Below are 20,000 nucleotides of genomic sequence, written 5' to 3' on the forward strand. Positions count from 1 at the left end.
ACGACGGAAGCTAAAGGTTGGGTCATTCAGACACCCACTGGACATCCGAGGGGTCTGTGTAGAGGAGAAGAGAGGACTGGCCGTACTGAGTGAGTTAAATGTTATTTTTCCATCCACAGTTGCTGACTTTAACCCTTTCACCGCCAAGCTCGCATTTATGCACAGGCGTGGTAGAGGACCCATGTCACTGAAAGGTGACCATTCATCGGTCTGTTATCCATGAACATACTGCTCTTGATGCTCGGTTTTAGGATTGGCCATATTTTCTATACATCGCTGGGGGAATCCCCAGCTATATTTAGCTACTGTCTTTTCTGTGTTTATACCACAGGGGAATTTTGTACTCTAAATTGACTGGCGGTGAAAGAGTTAACGACCTCCTGGCTTACCCTCTGAGGGTCAAGTTGTTCTGGGTTTGGGTCTTGTGGAGGTTCCTTTGTTCGAGGGAGTGAGTCCTGAATTTTTCATCACTGCAAAGTCATTTACAGTTATCACCGCTTAAACTGACCTCGCTTGAGTTTCTCCTCGGTTAAAAGCCGACACAGTCCTTAACCCCGGTCAGCAGGCATTCTTTATCTCGACAGTTTCCACGCTTAACTCGACTTCGTCAAAGTGAACACCGCGAACACGTCGACCATTTTTATTTGTGCTCAAGCACTCTCCCCCCCCCCCTCCCCTTGTACCACGTCACACCCTGGGCTGTAGCCGTGAATGTTGCAAATTGTCGCCGTGTCAAACTCTGTGTAAGAAGGGATTCACCTTGTCACTTTGGACTTGGAATGCATGAAGATGTGTGTGTGTGTGTGTGTGTGTATACATATATACATGAAACTCCCAACAGATTTGCTGCTTCAATACCTTTTCGCACTATGATCGGCATCACACGCACACACAAACGCGCGCAGGCACATCAAACACACACACACACACACACACAAAAGAAAGAGGGTAATTACCTGCCTTGGAAAAATAACAATCAGTCATTCTTCCAGGCAGTACTTAAATTAACAGAATTGGGACCCGACTTCCAAGGCCGAATTCTGGAAGACAAAGTGAATATGAATTCACTGTCCCAAGGCTGTTTATATATATATATATATATATATATATATATATATACATATATAAATATATATAAGAAAACATAGGAAAAAAGTATAGGGCATTAAAAAAAAAATCAACTTTTATTTTTCATTATATTGTCAGCATTCTTCTTATTATTATTCAACATTCCTGGGTGTCTGCAATAATCTTTCAACTGACATGAAAACGCTGTATGTGACGAAAAGTCAGCAGTTTTCTTCTCTTTTGCCGCGATTCCCCCCCCCCCCCCCCCTTCTTCTTCTTGTTCTTTTGTCATGGGGAAAAAAGGGCAGGGATGAAACTGCAATGAGTACCTGTGTAATAGCTAGGTGTTGACCATATCTATGCTTGATTACAGTAAGATATTACGTCTTAAAAAAAAAAAATTCTTCCCATTTCTCTTTTTCTGTGATTATTGCATGTTTGTTATTGCGCGCGTGTTTGCTTGTGGGGTGGGTGTTTATTTATTTGTGTGTGTGTGTGTGTGTGTGTGTGTGTGTGTGTGTGTGTGTGTGTGTGTGTGTGTGTGTGCGCGCGCGCGCGCGCGCACGCGCCTGAGTTGGGCGGCGAATTTTGTGCTTTTTTAAAAATTATTTTATTTTTATTTTTTAGTGTGACTGCAAGTTGTAGTATTGTCTTGGGAGTATACATATTATACCTAGACGTATTTCTTTCTTTCTTTCGTCTTCTCTTTTATGTCTACTTGTACTGTTGTATGCTATTCATTTTTGTGTATGAGGAGGAGGCCCACCATACAGCCCATCATATGGGCAGTTTGTGCCATACAGTAAGTACTATGTCATATGGGCAGTGTGTGCCATACAGTAAGTACTATGTCATATGGGCAGTGTGTGCCATACAGTAAGTACTATGTCACATGGGCAGTTTGTGCCATACAGTAAGTACTATGTCATTTGGGCAGTTTGTGCCATACAGTAAGTACTATGTCATTTGGGCAGTTTGTGCCATACAGTAAGTACTATGTCATATGGGCAGTGTGTGCCATACAGTAAGTACTATGTCACATGGGCAGTGTGTGCCATACAGTAAGTACTATGTCATATGGGCAGTGTGTGCCATACAGTAAGTACTATGTCATATGGGCAGTTTGTGCCATACAGTAAGTACTATGTCATATGGGCAGTTTGTGCCATACAGTAAGTACTATGTCATTTGGGCAGTTTGTGCCATACAGTAAGTACTATGTCATATGGGCAGTTTGTGCCATACAGTAAGTACTATGTATTACCATTATCATCATCCTTAAATCAAAATATGGTGAACAGGAAGTCAGTTCTTCACAAAGCACAATAATTTCGTGACAGAGGTACCATAACCCACCCCCAACTGGTTACTGGTTACTGGTTGTGTCCGTGTTGAAGCTCTTTGGAGCTTGTTCACAGGTCTCCCTAATACAACTGAAAATACATACGCATACATGGCGCAAGATATCGACAGTGACTAATAGTAACAATCTGGGTCGAATTTTGCAGGGAGCTCCTTCCAGTGTGCGTCGAGCCTGTTCTTGAAAGCACTGACTGATGGGTCTGTGACCACACTGTCTGGCAGGCTGTTCCAGGTGGCGGTTACGCGCTGAACAAAAAAAAAACTGCTTCTGATGTTGAGTTTGCAGTGTGATTTTTCCAACTTCAGGCTGTGCCGTCTTGTGTCTCTGCCTTGATAGTAACTGATGTGGGGGCGGCTGGTCAAGTACAGGCCATGCGTGTATTTATACATGTCGATCATGTCCCCCCTGAGGCGGCGGTGCTCACGACTGGGCAGGTTCAGTGCAGCAAGCAAACAAACAAAAACCCTCCTAGATGAAGACCCCCAAACTGAAAGACCTTTTCTTCAGTGTAGATTGAATATTATGTTATTTTATAAGATAGGCATGCAATCAGACCTAAACAAAGTTGCAAAAATAATGAGGGGACACACACACACACACACATATATATATATGTGTGTGTGTGTGTGTGTGTGTGTGTGTGTGTGTGTGTGTGCGTGCGCGCGCGCGCGCGCGCGCGCGTGTGTGTGTGAGTTTGTGTGTGTGTGTGTGTGTGTGTGAGTGTGTGTTCTATGAAATGCATTTTGTTTTAATCTAAGCCTTATTTACTTCATAGATTTTATAATCTGATTCATCTCTTAAGTGTGCTTTTTCATTTACTTCATAGATTTTATAATCTTATTCATCTCTTAAGTGTGCTTTTTCATTCATATGAACACACTGGATGTTTTCCATTGTCAGATAGCGGTTGATGTGTCTTTTTTTTTTTAAAGGCATGTGTTTCGTCAACAGGATGATGTAAGGCGCTTTGAGCAGCATTGGTGCTGGATATCGCGCCATAGAAAAACTATGTATTATTATTATTATAAATAGGCCGCGAGGCCTAAGGCCAAAAAGCCAGTCCCTACTACTACTACTACTGCTAGTAAAAGAAACACAAGTTGCAGAAAAGGACTGTTTCCCTCCGGAATAGTCTGCCAGACAGTGTGGTGACTGGCACCGTCTGTCAGCAGCGCCTTCAAAGAGCCGGCTAGACTCTGTCCTTGGAGAGATCTATCTGTCCACCCTGTACTCAACCAGCATGCCCAGGGTAAAGTAGTCTGCACACTTTGCGTATTTATTAAGAAGTTCGCTTTTCATGCCTGCTACGCATGTTGCTAAGTCTGTAGTTTTTTTTTTTTTTTTTTTTTTTTTACCCGGGTGAACGGCGAACAGGCCGTTTGGAGAGGTCTCAAAACGCATAGGCTAGTTTTTATTATTATTTTATTTTTTTAATATATTTTTAATGGGTGGTACTGAACGGTGGCGACGGGTTCTCCTTACCGGGGACTACAGCCCGAATTTTACACAGAGAAAATCCGATGTGATTTAAATTAATACATTACAATAGCCTACAACACAATACTTAAGCCGACCTGAAATGGCCGACCTCCAGTTTAGCGGCCTTTTTTTAACAGACAAAGAAGAATCAAACATATATATATATATATATTACAAAATGGCGTAATAAGTAAAAAATTTAGTGAAAAGACCAGCTCTGAACATGGCAGATCTAATCCATCAACGTGATGCCTGGATGACGGGATCTGTCATGAAGATATCCCAGTGGCATGGGGGATGATGCATGAACATTTCATTCCAGCAAAACGTGAAAAAAGATGTGTAAAAATGACAAATATTTATGATGATGATGATGACAGTAATAATGACGATGAGAATCATGATGACGACGCAGATAACGAAGATGATCATTAACGCGTTTCTTGAAAACTACTTATCAAGTACACACAGAAACTTGAAAGAGAGAGAACGTGAGGTCCTATTAATTTTTTAGCATCCTAAATTATTGTACCAATTTTAACGGCAATTTTTGTGCATGTATGAAGTGATATTACCATCAGCAGATGTTGTAACCCATTTTCAGTGGATTTAAACTTTAAATTAAAAACAAAACAAAACATTATTTTAGTTTTTACTCAATTCCGATGCGGATTCAGTCACTAAACTAACGTACCACCATCTTACTTTCTTTCCATTTCACGTCCACCGCAAACCATGCAAATGTAACCGATAGACGCACCAATTTAGGATGCTAAAACAGGGCATCAATGACCACAGAGAGAGAGACTGACAACTCACCTCAGAACGTGGCCACATTGACCAGCAGCCCCATCCTCCCCCCGATGTACTCTCTGACGGACACGTTCATAGCTGTCTCCGCATCGTCCTTCAAGAGGGGTACGGAGAAGCCATACACGCTCCCCTCACTGTCTGTCGGCTTGTGACAGATGGAGTAGAACCGTCCTCCCCAAACTGAGGTAGACTCCAACAGAAGCAGGAGTGATACTAAGGTGGAAAGCCACCATTTGGGGCCTGCCATTTTCGCTGCCGTTCCTTTCAGCGCCTCTGGTCAGAATGAGGTTTGTCAAATGGTGTGACTGGAAGGAAAGTTCCGATTTATACGCCCGGTGTACCGTGGCAGTGAAAACGTCCCCAGTCAAAGTGACCCCTCTTCGGTGTTATTTTTGTGGTCTCCCTGGGGGAGTATGTTTTGATCACCGCTCAAACGACCTCCTCCTACCTAATGTTCGCTCGCGCCCAGCTGCCCCCCTCCCCTCCCCACCCCAACCGCCTTTGCTAGACTTTTCTATTTTGGGTGCTGCTCCCCAGTATCTGAGAGACTTGATTCAAACCTACACACCCCGTCGACAACTCAGATCATCTTCCGATTCACGGCGGCTACCTGCTCCCCGTGTTAAAACCCAATCCTTCGGTGATTCTTCCTTTTCTTATTCAGCTCCATATGTCTGGAACAGTTTACCTCACGATCTTCGCCACTCTCCTTCATTTCAATCTTTCCAAACTGGTCTGAAAACACATCTTTTTGAAAACGCCTATCCATAGACCTTCCATACCTTTTCATTTATAAGCTAAGCAAACTCTCTCTCTCTCTCTCTTTCGTTGTGTGTGTGTGTGTGTGTGTGTGTGTGTGTGTGTGTGTGTGTAATTATGTAATACATCTGTTCTATATTATTGTGCGCTAAATCATCATTTTTCTTCTTCTTTCTTTTGTGAGTTATTGTGCGTGCGCGCACGTGTGTGTGTGTTTAATGTTTATAGTAAAGCGCTTTGAGCTCTCTTTAAGGGAGGAAAACGCCAAAAAAATGCCCATTATTATTATTATTATTATTATTACCTTGTATGTGAGCATAATATATGTATTGTGTGTGTGACTAAGAGCGTTTGTTGAAAGTTTAACGCTGAAACCAATAGGCCCTTGGAGGGGGTGTGTGGGGGGGGAGGGGGGGGCGGGGGGGTGGGGGTGGGGGGGTTACTTTGATCGGGGAGATCGACTATCACGTTACACCGACGGCGGACTCAGCGTTTGTCGTTCGTTCGTCATGATTGGATGACGTGCCTTGTGTGGTGTGCGAGATTTTGGACGCTTCAAAAACACATGTACCGAATTGCTGGTTGGTTGTGAGTCTCTGTCTGTCTGTGTTCGCCTGCACGCGAGCTCAATGTTTTCCTCTGACCTCCAAGCGTTGGTTTTGTTGCCAACTGTATGTAGTGCAACTTATTTTTGCAACTGCTGTGCCTGTTTTGTGGTTTGCTGTTGACATACTTAGCTCATGGGTTGACTTCATGGGGTTGACCAATACAGGGAACAGATCTGGAAAGCGAAGATTTGTGAGAACATAGATCTGTGGAAACAGACCTGCCGGGTGAGATATACCTGGGGGAAGTTAGATCAGCCTTGGTTTTTTTTTTTTTTTTTTTCAGTCCCATCACTGTTTCAGTGGCATTACTCCCACGCCGCTCATTCTTAACCCCCCCCCCCCCCCCCCACTCCCATACACAACCACAGCCGGGTTCGTTCGTCGCAGTCCCAGTGCCAGCAGTCCAAAGGAAACTATCGATGTTGGGCCACACACCAGAGGAGACCCTGCACTGCTTCTGAGTCACGTTTGAGTCGTGGTGTTCAGTAGCGTAATGCCTGTTCTGACTTATCGCACACAGAACCACCACCTTCTACAGCCCTCCAAATCCTAGTTTTGCTCACCATCTGCAACGAATGTTTGTAAAAACTGAACAGTTGTGTGCTGGAAACCGAACAATTCCATCAAGCTAAAGCAGCCCACGTCGATCGGCATTTCATGGTTTCACGATCATAATGATATAGATCTATCAAAGTTTTAAAACCTTCCGGGTCTTTACCACGATCGACTTTGCTGTTCAATAAACCGTTACAAAATCGCCGAACACATTTTCCGGCGTAATCCGGCCAAGTCCGGTTCTGTCGTCAAAAGTTATGATCAGCCGATCAACGCCGTCTCGCACATAATTAAAAAAAAAAAAGAAAAGAAAAAAGTTTCAAACTTATCTTTTCATTACGTCTTCGACAGATCGTAACAAACACCACACAGACACCGATTTACGGTAATGTTCTGTTTTATATGTTTTTTTTTTTCCTCTCTCTGTAGTATTAACAATACACAATACAATACACAAACTTTATTGTCTATACTTTGGTACAGAGATTTTCTTTTTGGCAGCAGCACATGTCCAACATAAGAAGAAAACAACAAACAAATGAAATGAATAGAAAATAAAAAGATAAATTAAATGGCACCAAATGGAAATAGCTGTATACAAATATACAGATTACTGAAATTTACGTGCCTCTCCATTTCAGTCAGCCAAACCGCATTGCACATCTACCCCCCCCCCCCCCCACACACACACACACACTCACACACACACACACACCACGCACACACACCACACGCACTCACACGCACACATACACTCTCTCTCATCCCCTCTCTCTCTGTCTCTCTCTTCACAAGAAATGCAACTACAAAGATCATCGTTCATTTAAAAATCAAATATCACCAGAGTAAGACAAGAATTAATAACTGCAGTTAGATGATGACATTGAGTAAAATTGCATTTGTTGATAGCCTAGCTATTGTTAATGTTATGCTCACCATAAAAAAAGGAAAAAGAAAAAAAAGAAGACTGTTGAAACGTTATACTGGTTTGTGCAACACCGTCTCAGCCACATCGGATCACTTTCAGGTTCTCAAGGAGGCGTCGCTATTCCTAAAAAAATGTTATCAATAGTGCCCCTTCCGCACTAAAACACACACACACAATTGTTTTAAGAAAGAAGCGTTTATTCACTTAACTCGCACATGCAGACACATGGTCACACTGCCGAGATTCAACGCATTAACATGATTGATGTGGATTATATTGAACACTTTTTCTATGATTGTCCAGAGGTAAACAAATTTTGGGGTTTCATTGACAGAAAAAAATTCTAACAGAAACTAATGTCCACTTAAAACTGTCAGCAACCGATGTATTATTTGGTATAAACTGTTCAAATTGCCCCAAAGATTACCATGTGTTCATTAATAAGGTATTGTTAATTGGGAAATTGTGCATTAGTATTAAAAAAAACACACCCAAAAACAGTCTGCCTTTTGCTAGCAATCCATATTCGAACGAGAATGCACAATAAGACAAATCGGATTTTAGAGCACATCTGTTAACGCAAAAAAGCTGAGATAATTTAGTAATAAAATATTAAGCACTTATAATATTGATGACAGACAAAGAATAATTACATATCTGATGAAATATTTTTCATACTCATGTATTTACTTATTTTTAGATTTTATGTACCTGGTTATTCATACAATGTATTTACGGTCATAATTCTCTAATGTATTCATTTACATATATCACTGAAAGTGCTCTGGTCAGTACGTGATAGCGGTTACCTTATTCTTTGCTCTCCATCATTGTGTATATCAACAATATAGTAAATAACGAGTAGGGAGTGAAAGGTGAGTGAGAGAGAGAGAGAGAGAGGGACAAACAGGCACACCAACAGAAAATACACTAGAGCAATTAAAACACAAATGAAATCACTAATTCAATACTAAAGTCATGCATGCAGAGATATTGTCCATTAATAGAGAAACAAACCAAGACAGTTGTGAGTGAATGAGAGTATAACAAGGTAGAGAAGGAGAGAAGTTATTTCATACAACTATTAATACCACTTGCTGTGCTGTTTTTTTTTTTAATCCATGAAGGAAAAAGACGGGGGTTGGGAGGGGGGGGGGGGGGGGGGCGGGGAAGAACGGAAAAAAAGAAGAAATGTTTAACATTGCAACTCACACAAGAGCATTAACAAACGCCAGGCAGAAATAATCACGTGTTATACTCGCTTAGAATGCAAAACAATAACCTACCAGAGCAACAATAAAAACCCAGACAAGTGTATACAGTCACTGAACATTCCTAGATCGCATGCCGCAAGACACCCTGGGGCAAGTGTTGGGCCAGAAGATAGGGAAAAAACAACCCCGGCCCCCACCCCCACCCCCACCCCACCATGAAAATGAGGATTAATGGGGAAAAAAATGCGTAAAGAAAAACAGAAAGAAAAATGGTAAGAGAGAGAGAGAGAGAGGGGAGATTTTTTTTTTTTTTTTTTTTTGCCAGTGAAGAAGGTATGTGAGGCACAAAAAAGAAAAAAGAAAAAAAAAGCAAAAAAGCAGGTGCTCCATGACCTGCATGCAACCGAGGCCACACAATAAAACAACAACAACAACAAAAAAAAAAAAAAAAAAAAAAAAAAAATTTGATTGATGAAATCACAATGTGTGGGTTTGAAGCACATCTTTTACCTTATGATTTGTTTATTTATTCATTTTCATCTTATAAATGTATCGTGAACAATGGTTAACAGACAATGTTTCCAGATACAAACATTACAAATAAGTAATCTGAAATGATGACAGAAAACAACATATTCTTTCAGAATAAATATTTTGAAATGAAAAAGAAGAAAAAGGGGATGATTTTTAAACAAAGACCAGCCTTATTGGCATAAGTCAAAAACGGCAATTCAAGATAATCACTAATATTCACAGAAAAAAATATTTAGAATTAGCACATGACAAATAGCGGTTACAATAGTCCGTCTTATCAATTAGTTTTCAAACAACTGATGTACGCAAATGTGAAGTCTGTTTAAGACACTTTATTTCTCAATCAAAAACACTGACGCCCCCATACATATCCTGACAACACATGAGACGGCTGAGTTATCCAGTTTTTGCTGGACAACTAACCACGGACGACAGAAAACGTTCACTGAGATCCTCAGCCAGTTTAATCTCGTACCCAAAACCTTACATGGAAGTTACTGCCCATACCGATATAACATGCAATATCACCGTCTCGATAGACGACTGAATTTCAGCTCAGTACACTACGACCACAACAAGCCGCTGTGTTTCTTCTGAAGCTGTGTCACTGCGATTAAGTCTGTCTCCACTCTGCTTTCTGTTTTTCTGAGTCCATAGTTTCAGTTTCAGTAGCTCAAGGAGGCGTCACTGCGTTCGGACAAATCCATATACGCTACACCACATCTGCCAAGCAGATGCCTGACCAGCAGCGTAACCCAACGCGCTGAGTCCATATTCTTCACACAACTGGAACATGTTCAAAGGCGCGATCCACCAAAGCGCGTTTCTAGCAGAGATTAGGGCCTGGATGTGTTCTGGCTTAACCCTTTCACCGCCAGTCAGTTTAGAGTGCAAAATTCCCTATGGTGCTACGAACACAGAAAATATGGAGTCTAAGAACAGCTGGGGATTCCCCCTGTGATGTGTAGAAAATATGACTTATCCTACCACTGAACATAAAGAGCAGTAGGTTCATGGATAACAGACCCATGATCTGGTCACCCTTCAGTGACATGGGTCCTCTACCTAGCTGCTGCACAAATGCGAGTTTGGCAGTGAAAGGGTTAACTGATGCTGTTTACGTACTTTCCTGTTGCACTAGAATAAATGTTTTGATTAAATGACCAACAAATAACACGAATCTCCATGCATAATTAAAAAATGTAGAGTTCTTAATTGTCTACAATCATTTTTCTGCACTCTCTTTCTTCTCTGTCTGCATTTTTGTAATAATTATACTTGATTTAGATATCGGAGGGACGTCCAACGTTCACTACAGGTTTTAGTTCTCTGCAATGCCTTTCCCTCCTGCCTCCACCCCTCACTCTCCCCGCCCCCAACACACACACACACACACACACACACACACACACACACACACACACACACACATGTATTTCTTCATCACAATATTCTTGTATATATATATATATATATGTTGTTGTTGTTGCTCTTCATCTGCTTGTTTCTTCTTTCTCTCTCTCTCCTATTTTTTCTTCTATTTTTTTCTTTCTTTCCCTTCTTTTTAGTTTTTAATTATTTATTTATTTATTTTATTATTATTTTCATTGATGGCTTGATGTAAAAAAGCAATTGTTCCTTATTCAATTTACCATCATGAAATAAAATCTTGACTTCACACACACACACACACACACACACACACACACACACACACACACACACACACACACACACACACACACACACACACACACACACACACACACACACAAGCCGCTTTTTTTCTTCTTCTTCTTTCATCTTGGCTGGGTTGCATGAGCAATCTTAGCGGGAACAAATTTGCTTTAGTGTTAATCAAGAATTGGATGGACGGGGTTCGGAAGAGTGAATAACCCCGAACATTGTGTCTAACTCATTGGCTTTTCTTGGGGAACATTGTGTCTAACTGTTCAGTATTTCTTGATGGTCAGGTCAGGTCTCTACCTGCCACAGGTACCATGTAACCCTGTGCTACCTGTCACATGCGGGCAGATGGAGCTCGACAGCCCGGGAAGGCAGTCCATCTAAGACAAGGAAAAGTCTGAAGTAAAACCCATGAAGTGCTAAGGAATGCAGGACAGTCTCGACATGCATTGACCCTGGGTCCATGGCCATGTCCCGACTTTCAGTAGCCGCGCCCCCGTGCCTCCGAGGAAGGTTTTTGAGCCAGAGGCTAGGACAAGGACAGTCTGATATAAAACCTACGACCTGAGGACCTCACTGTCACCGTCCCAGCTTGCTAGGCTATGGCAGATGAACCACGGGTGTAAAGGGTGGGGCCAGTACTGCGCACACTGCACTCCACCTAAAAATTCCATTGCGCAGGCTTGAAGGACACGTCCACGTCCGCGCCACCAACTATTCCAAGCCCTGTAGCGATGGGAAAGGGGCGAAAACGGCAGGTGGAAGATGTCACTGGAAGCCGCAGTTCCAATCCTGCATGCAGGCGGTTCAGGATATTGGTCGCCTGATTGTTGACCCGGAGGTGACAGCATCACTCGGCAGCACCCTGAACGACCAAGCAGCCTTTTCTAGGGACAGCACTGCTTGCTCCACACGGAGAGGGGCCTAGAAAAGGTGGTCCAAACAAATGCTCATCTCCATACCCCCCAGTTGGCTAGCCGCGGTCAACGGGCATCTCCAAACGCGGTCGAACAACAATAGAGAAGAAAAGGCCGGCACCTGCCTCACAATTAGGTGCAAAAGGACTAAAGGTAGCATGCTGGAACATCCGAACCATGCGTGACTCTGCAGACAGCAACCACCCAGAAAGGCGTTCCGCTCTAGTCGCACACGAACTTCAGAGACTGAACATTGACATTGCTGCCGTCAGCGAAGTCCGCTTTGCAGGGAAAGGCAGCCTCCAGGAACACGGCGCTGGGTACACCCTCTACTGGTCAGGCAAGCCAGAGACCGAGAGACGCCTTTATGGCGTAGGCTTTATGGTCAGGAGCACCATTGCCTCCAAGCTTGAAAACCTGCCAACAGGACACTCAGACCGAATTATGTCCATGCGCCTCCCACTACGGAACAAACAGCATGCCACTCTGTTCAGCGTGTACGCTCCAACCCTCCAAGCGGACCCCACAGAAAAGGTCAAGTTTTACACTGATCTGCGCAACCTCGTTCAGAACACCCCTGCTGACGACAAGGTCATCATCCTTGGCGACTTCAATGCCAGAGTTGGCCAAGATTCAGAAGCCTGGAAAGGAGTCCTTGGCAAGCATGGCGTTGGTAATTGCAACGACAATGGGCGCCTTCTTCTCGAGTTCTGTGCAGAGCAGCAGTTTACCATCACCAACACCATTTTCCAGCAGAAGGACAGCCTGAAGACAACGTGGATGCATCCTCGGTCCAAACATTGGCACCTCATTGATTACATCCTGATGCGCCAGAGAGACGTACGAGACGTCCTACACACCCGAGTGATGCCCAGCGCGGAGTGTCATACTGACCACCGCCTCGTCCGCAGCAAGCTCAGGCTCCACTTCAAGCCCAAACCAAAGAAAGGAGGAGCTCCTAGGAAGAAATTCCAGGTCGGCAACTTTCAGTCAGCTGAAGTGAAAGCTGAATTCCAGGCGAAGCTTCAGGACAAACTCGAAGACCCCAGTTGCCCCACAGACCCCTCTCCAGAAGCACTATGGGCACAGCTGAAATCAGCCATCCTGCAGTCCTCAGAAGAAGTCCTAGGGTTCTCGTCGAAAAAGAACAAGGACTGGTTTGACGAAAACAACCAGGAGATCCAAGAATTGCTGGCGAAGAAGAGATCAGCCCACCAGGCTCACCTTGCACAACCGTCTTGTCCGGTGAAGAAAGCAACCTTCCGGCTCATATGCAGCAACCTCCAGCGCAAGCTTCGTGAGATTCAAAATGGGTGGTGGACCAACCTGGCAGAGAGGGCTCAGCTTTGTGCAGACACTGGTGACTACCGGGGCTTATACGAAGCCTTGAAGGCGGTGTACGGTCCCTCATACCAGGTCCAGAGTCCTTTGCGCAGCGCAGACGGCCAGGCGCTCTTCACAGACAAGACGTCGATCCTGAACAGGTGGTCGGAACATTTCCAGGCCCTCTTCAGCGCCAACCGCACGGTTCAAGACTCGGCAATTCTCCGCATCCCACAACAGCCAGTGAAATTACAACTGGACGAGCTACCAACCCTAGAAGAGACTGTCAAGGCCATTGAACAGCTGAAATGTGGCAAGGCAGCAGGGGTTGACGGAATTCCGCCGGAGGCGTGGAAGAATGGAGGCCCAGCACTACACTCCAAACTCCACAACCTCTTTGTCTGCTGCTGGGAGCAAGGCAAACTACCACAGGACCTCCGTGACGCAGTCATCATCACCCTGTATAAAAACAAGGGAGAAAAGTCGGACTGCTCCAACTACAGGGGGATAACTCTGCTCTCCATCGCAGGCAAGATCCTCGCCAGAGTCCTCCTAAATCGGTTGGTACCTACTATCGCCGAAGAACATCTCCCAGAGAGTCAGTGTGGCTTTAGAGCCAACAGAGGCACCACTGACATGGTCTTCGTTCTCAGACAGCTACAAGAAAAATGTCGGGAACAGAACAAAGGACTGTATGCGACATTCGTCGATCTCACGAAAGCTTTCGACACCGTGAGCAGAAAAGGTCTGTGGGAGATCATGAAACGTCTAGGATGCCCCCCAAAATTCCTCAGCATGGTCATCCAACTACATGAGGAACAGCGTGGACAGGTCAGACACAGCAACGACCTTTCAGAGCCCTTCCCAATTGGAAATGGAGTGAAACAAGGTTGTGTCCTCGCGCCGACCCTCTTCACGATCTTCTTCAGCATGATGCTCCAACAGGCCACTGAAGATCTTGGCGACGACGACGGTATCTTCATCAGATACCGCACTGATGGCAGCCTATTCAACCTGAGGCGGCTACAGGCCCACACCAAGACACTGGAGCAACTCATCAGAGAGCTTCTGTTTGCCGACGATGCTGCCCTCGTCGCCCATACAGAAGCGGCCCTGCAGCGTATAACGTCCTGCTTCGCAGAGGCTGCGCAGCTCTTCGGCCTAGAAGTCAGTCTGAAAAAGACGGAAGTTCTCCACCAGCCTGCCCCACAGGAAGAATTCCACGCTCCTCACATCAACATCGGTGAGACAGAGCTGAAGTCGGTCCACCAGTTCAGCTACCTAGGCTGCACCATCTCGTCTGACGCCAAGATCGACAAGGAGATCGACAACAGACTTGCAAAGGCAAACAGCGCATTCGGCAGGCTGTACAAGAGAGTGTGGAACAACAAACACCTGAAGAAAGACACAAAGATCAGCGTGTACAGAGCTGTTGTACTGCCCACCCTGTTGTATGGCTCCGAAACCTGGGTCACCTACCGGCACCACATACGACTGCTTGATCGCTTCCACCAGCGCTGCCTTCGCACCATCCTCAGCATCCACTGGAGTGACTACATCACAAATGTCGAGGTCCTGGAGCAGGCAAAGACTATCAGCATCGAGGCAGTGCTGCTAAAGACCCAGCTACGTTGGGCAGGGCACGTGTCCAGGATGGAGGACCACCGCCTGCCCAAGATCGCGCTGTATGGCGAACTGTCCACTGGCCACCGTGACAGAGGAGCACCCAAGAAGAGATACAAAGACTCCTTGAAGAAAGCTCTCGGTGCCTGTCACATTGACCATCGCCAGTGGTCCGCAGTAGCCGCTGATCGAGAGACCTGGCGACGCACCATCCACCAAGCTGTCTCCTCCTTCGAAAACAACCGCAGGGCCAGCCTTGAGGACAAACGCAGAAGGAGGAAGAACCACGACGCTGCAGCCGCGAACCCAGACCAGACTTTCCCTTGCAACCGCTGCGGCCGACTCTGCTTTTCCCGCATTGGCCTTGTCAGCCATGAGCGTGCCTGCATCAGACGTGGACAACGCCCTTCCTAGATCTTCGTCAGCGAAGCCAGGCCATGAAATGAAATGATGATTTCTTGGGGAACATTGTGTCTTACTGGTCAGTATTTCTGGGGGAACATTGTGTCTAACTTGTCAGTATTTCTTGGGGAACATTGTGTCTAACTGGTCGGCTTTTCTCAGGGAACATTGTGTCTAACTGGTCAGTATTTATGGGGGAACATAGTGTCTACAGGTCAGTACTTATTGGGGAACATTGTGTCTAACTGGTCGGCATTTCTTGTGGAACATGGTGTCTAACTGGTCGGCTTTTCTTGGGGAACATTGTGTCTACAGGTCAGTACTTCTTGAGGAACATTGTGTCTACTGGTTGGCTGTTCTTGAGGAACATTGTGTCTACTGGTTGGCTGTTCTTGAGGAACATTGTGTCTACTGGTTGGATGTTCTTGAGGAACATTGTGTCTAACTGGTCGGCATTTCTTGGGGAACATTGTGTCTACTGGTTGGCTTTTATTGGGGAACATTGTGTCTACTGGTTGGCTGTTCTTGGGGAACACTGTGTCTACTGGTCGGCTGGTCTTGGGGAACACTGTGTCTACTGGTCGGCTGGTCTTGGGGAACACTGTGTCTACTGGTCAGCTGTTCTTCGGGAACATGTGTCTACTGGTCGGCTTTTCTTGGGGAACACTGTGTCTACTGGTCGGCTGTTCTTGGGGAACATTGCGTCTACTGGTCAGCTTTTCTTGGGGAACACTATGTCTACTGGTCCGTATTTCTTGGGGGATATTGTGTCTACTGGTCAGCTTTTCTTGGGGAACATTGTGTCTACTGGTCAGCTTTTCTTGGGGAAACTATGTCTACTGGTCGGCTTTTCTTGGGGAACATTGTGTCTACTGGTCCGCTTTTCTTGGGGAACACTGTGTCTACTGGTCGGCATTTCTTGGGGAACAGTGTGTCTAGTGGTCGGCTTTTCTTGGGGAACACTGTGTCTACTGGTCGGCATTTCTTGGGGAACATTTTATCCACTGGTCGGCTGTTCTTGGGGAACACTGTGTCTACTGGTCGGCTCTTCTTGGGGAACATTGTGTCTACTGGTCGGCTTTTCTTGGGGAACATTGTGTCTAACTGGTCAGCTGTTCTTCGGGAACATTGTGTCTAGTGACCGGCTTTTCTTGGGGAACATTGTGTCTACTGGTCGGCTGTTCTTGGGGAACACTGTGTCTACTGGTCGGCTGTTCTTGGGGAACACTGTGTCTACTGGTCGGCTTTTCTTGGGGAACATTGTGTCTACTGGTCGGCTTTTCTTGGGGAACATTGTGTCTACTGGTCCGTATTTCTTGGGGAACATTGTGTCTAACTGGTCGGCTGTCCGTGGGGAACATTGTGTCTAACTGGTCGGCTCTCTTGGGGAACACTGTGTCTACTGGTCGGCTGTTCTTGGGGAACATTGTGTCTACTGGTCGGCTTTTCTTGGGGAACATTGTGTCTACTGGTCGGCTTTTCTTGGGGAACACTGTGTCTACTGGTCGGCTCGTCTTGGGGAACATTGTGTCTACTGGTCGGCTTTTCTTGGGGAACATTGTGTCTAACTGGTCGGCTTTTCTTGGGGAACATTGTGTCTAACTGGTCAGTATTTATGGGGGAACATAGTGTCTACAGGTCAGTACTTCTTGGGGAACATTGTGTCTACAGGTCAGTACTTCTTGGGGAACATTGTGTCTACTGGTCGGCTCGTCTTGAGGAACATTGTGTCTAACTGGTCGGCTTTTCTTGGGGAACATTGTGTCTACTGGTCGGCTGTTCTTGGGGAACACTGTGTCTACTGGTCGGTTTTGCTTGGGGAACATTGTGTCTACTGGTCAGCTGGTCTTGGGGAACACTGTGTCTACTGGTCGGCTGTTCTTGGGGAACATTGTGTCTACTGGTCGGCTTTTCTTGGGGAACACTGTGTCTACTGGTCGGCTGGTCTTGGGGAACATTGTGTCTACTGGTCGGCATTCCGAGGCACCACCTTGACCAGGAGGGGTGCAGTGAGGTACTGCAAACTCCCCACACCTGCTTTGAACTGCAACGTTTCCTGAAAAAACACAACAACAAAGGACACCAGCAGTCATTTAACTCTCTCCACACGAACGGTGAAAGAGACGACGTTAACAGCGTTTCACCCCAATTACCACCATCAAAATATTACAAGCGGAAGGCTCTTATACTGAAGACGTGAATGTTGACAAAGAATACCACAATTCTGACGACGGAAGCTAAAGGTTGGGTCATTCAGACACCCACTGGACATCCGAGGGGTCTGTGTAGAGGAGAAGAGAGGACTGGCCGTACTGAGTGAGTTAATGATAGTTGCACCAATAAATGGGATGAGAATCAGTAACCATTCTTTGTGTTCAATAAAGTTAGATGAACACACACACACACACACACACACACACACACACACACACACACACACACACACACAAGTTCAAGTTTTAATTATCCTTTCACTCCTACTGGAGTATGGAGGATTACTACAAAATAATGATTTCATGCCCAGAACAAACATTTCCAAATGCATGACAGCGTCACATAAAAGCTGAGAAAACACAAACGCCCAAAAGAGTACCGAGACAACATATGCAAATTTGATAAACTTACTTACAACTAAGATAACATTTTTGTCTCCTTTGAGCATATTGCAAAAGTTAAAAACCGATTTCGGAGACAAATATTTTTTTAGGCACATACCTTTTTCGCAGCTGATTCATACTTCGGACATTCCATTATGAAATGGAACTCATCCCCAATCACAGACTTGTTACAAACCTTACATAACCTCAACTCTCGTGGTATGCCATTGCGTCTATTTCTATTTCCAAGTTATGATTACTACATCGAAATTTGAAGAAGCTAATATAATAACGTAATTGTCAGGCATTTGACGTACGTATTTTTTCTCTCCCAGTGTAACTTTTGAAATTTCGATAGAACAAACATTTGGGACTTGCTTCTACAGCTTGTCTCCACGAATTCTGAAAAGTATCTTTCAAGACTATATTGACAATTCCTACAGAAATGTTCCGTATCTAAGAAGGATTGAGCATCCTAAAACACAGTCATGCCCTGTTTCTGTTAACGTTTGTCTGATATTACTCATCCATTTTTAAAGAATACCATTTTCATGTAAATTTGATAACATAAAGTATATTTTTTTGTCCAGAATATTCGTCTGCGTTTGATAGCACAAAGCTAGCCCAAAGTCTAACCAATCTCATTTTCACTAACATACTGTGGGTACCTACCAGCTTCCCTATAAATGAATTGAGTCGCAGTATTCCTATCCAATTTGAACAAGCGTTTAAAAAATTTCGGTTTTAATTTTTCAAGATTTATTTACATGTTCATAACCCCATATTTCTGCACCATATAACAGAAAATAGGAACAGTCATAGACTGGTACATGTCAAGAACAATATGTACAGGCAAACAGGCGAAGTGCAAGCATGTAATGGACTGTATACCACCACACGTTGTTTTCCTTTAATACCACACTTTCTTATCCTGTAGTAAACAGGGAAGTACTGAGCTATCTCCTCCCCCCGCCCACCTCCACCCCACCTCCTGCCCCTCCTCCCAGCCACAAAGGATTGTTAAACACACAACAAACAAACAAACAAACAAACTCACCGGCATGTCCGGCGTGCGGACGAACCGGATCTGCCTGAGCACGTGCACCATGGCCACCTTGATCTCCAGCATGGCCAGCCTCATGCCGACGCACTGCCGGGGGCCTTGTCCAAAGGCCAGGAAGGAGATGGGGTCCGTGCTGCCTTTGTCACTGAACCTAGCAACAACAAATCAACCTGAAAGAGATGGGGTCCGTGCTGCCTTTGTCAATGAACCTAGCAACAACAAATCAACCTGAAAGAGATGGGGTCCATGCTGCCTTTGTCGCTGAACCTAGCAACAACATCAAACCAACCTGAAAGAGATAGGGTCCATGCTGGCTTTGTCGGTGAACCTAGCAACAAAATCAAACCAACCTGAAAGAGATGGGGACCATGCTGCCTTTGTCGCTGAACCTAGCAACAAACAAACCAACCTGAAAGAGATGTGGTCCGTGCTGCCTTTGTCACTGAACTTAGCAACAAACAAATAAACCTGAAAGAGATAGGGACCGTGCTGCCTTTGTCGCTGAACCTAGCAACTGCAAATAAACCTGAAAGGGATGGCGTCCGTGCTGCCTTTGTCGCTGAACCTAGCTACAACAAATAAACCTGGAAGAGATGTGGTCCATGCTGCCTTTGTCGCTGAACCTAGCAACAACAAATAAACCTGAAAGAGATGGGATCCATGCTGCCTTTGTCGCTGAACCTAGCAAATCAAATAAACCTGGAAGAGATAGGGTCCGTGCTGCCTTTGTCGCTGAACCTAGCAAAACAAATAAACCTGAAAGAGATGGGATCCATGCTGCCTTTGTCGCTGAACCTAGCAAATCAAATAAACCTGGAAGAGATAGGGTCCGTGCTGCCTTTGTCGCTGAACCTAGCAAAACAAATGAACCTGAAAGAGATAGGGACCGTGCTGCCTTTGTCGCTGAACCTAGCAACTGCAAATAAACCTGAAAGAGATGGCGTCCGTGCTGCCTTTGTCACTGAACCTAGCAACAACAAATAAACCTGAAAGAGATGGGGTCCATGCTGCCTTTGTCACTGAACCTAGCAACAACAAATATCTCTTTGTCACTGAACCTAGCAATAA

The 20,000-nt window shown here is 44.9% G+C and overlaps 2 protein-coding genes across 2 annotated transcripts in view; both read right to left on the minus strand.

Annotated features, from left to right (window-relative positions):
• LOC143274837 (glutathione peroxidase 6-like) overlaps positions 1 to 5,000 on the minus strand; it is an 11,790-nt gene extending 6,790 nt beyond the window's left edge. Inside the window, exon 1 of the mRNA XM_076578783.1 lies at positions 4,730 to 5,000. The gene's annotated coding sequence lies outside the window, so the exon portion shown is untranslated. The remainder of the gene's footprint in view (positions 1 to 4,729) is intronic.
• A 12,150-nt stretch (positions 5,001 to 17,150) lies between these two features.
• LOC143302291 (cytochrome P450 3A29-like) overlaps positions 17,151 to 20,000 on the minus strand; it is a 16,069-nt gene continuing 13,219 nt past the window's right edge. The window contains exons 9-10 of the mRNA XM_076616891.1: positions 18,927 to 19,083; positions 17,151 to 17,328 (exon numbers count right to left, since the gene is read on the minus strand). Coding sequence (XP_076473006.1) covers positions 17,236 to 17,328; positions 18,927 to 19,083 — 250 coding nt within the window. The 3' untranslated portion in view covers positions 17,151 to 17,235. The remainder of the gene's footprint in view (positions 17,329 to 18,926; positions 19,084 to 20,000) is intronic.

Source organism: Babylonia areolata, chromosome 29, assembly GCF_041734735.1.
Source record: "Babylonia areolata isolate BAREFJ2019XMU chromosome 29, ASM4173473v1, whole genome shotgun sequence".
Classification (NCBI taxonomy): Eukaryota; Metazoa; Mollusca; class Gastropoda; order Neogastropoda; family Buccinidae; genus Babylonia; species Babylonia areolata.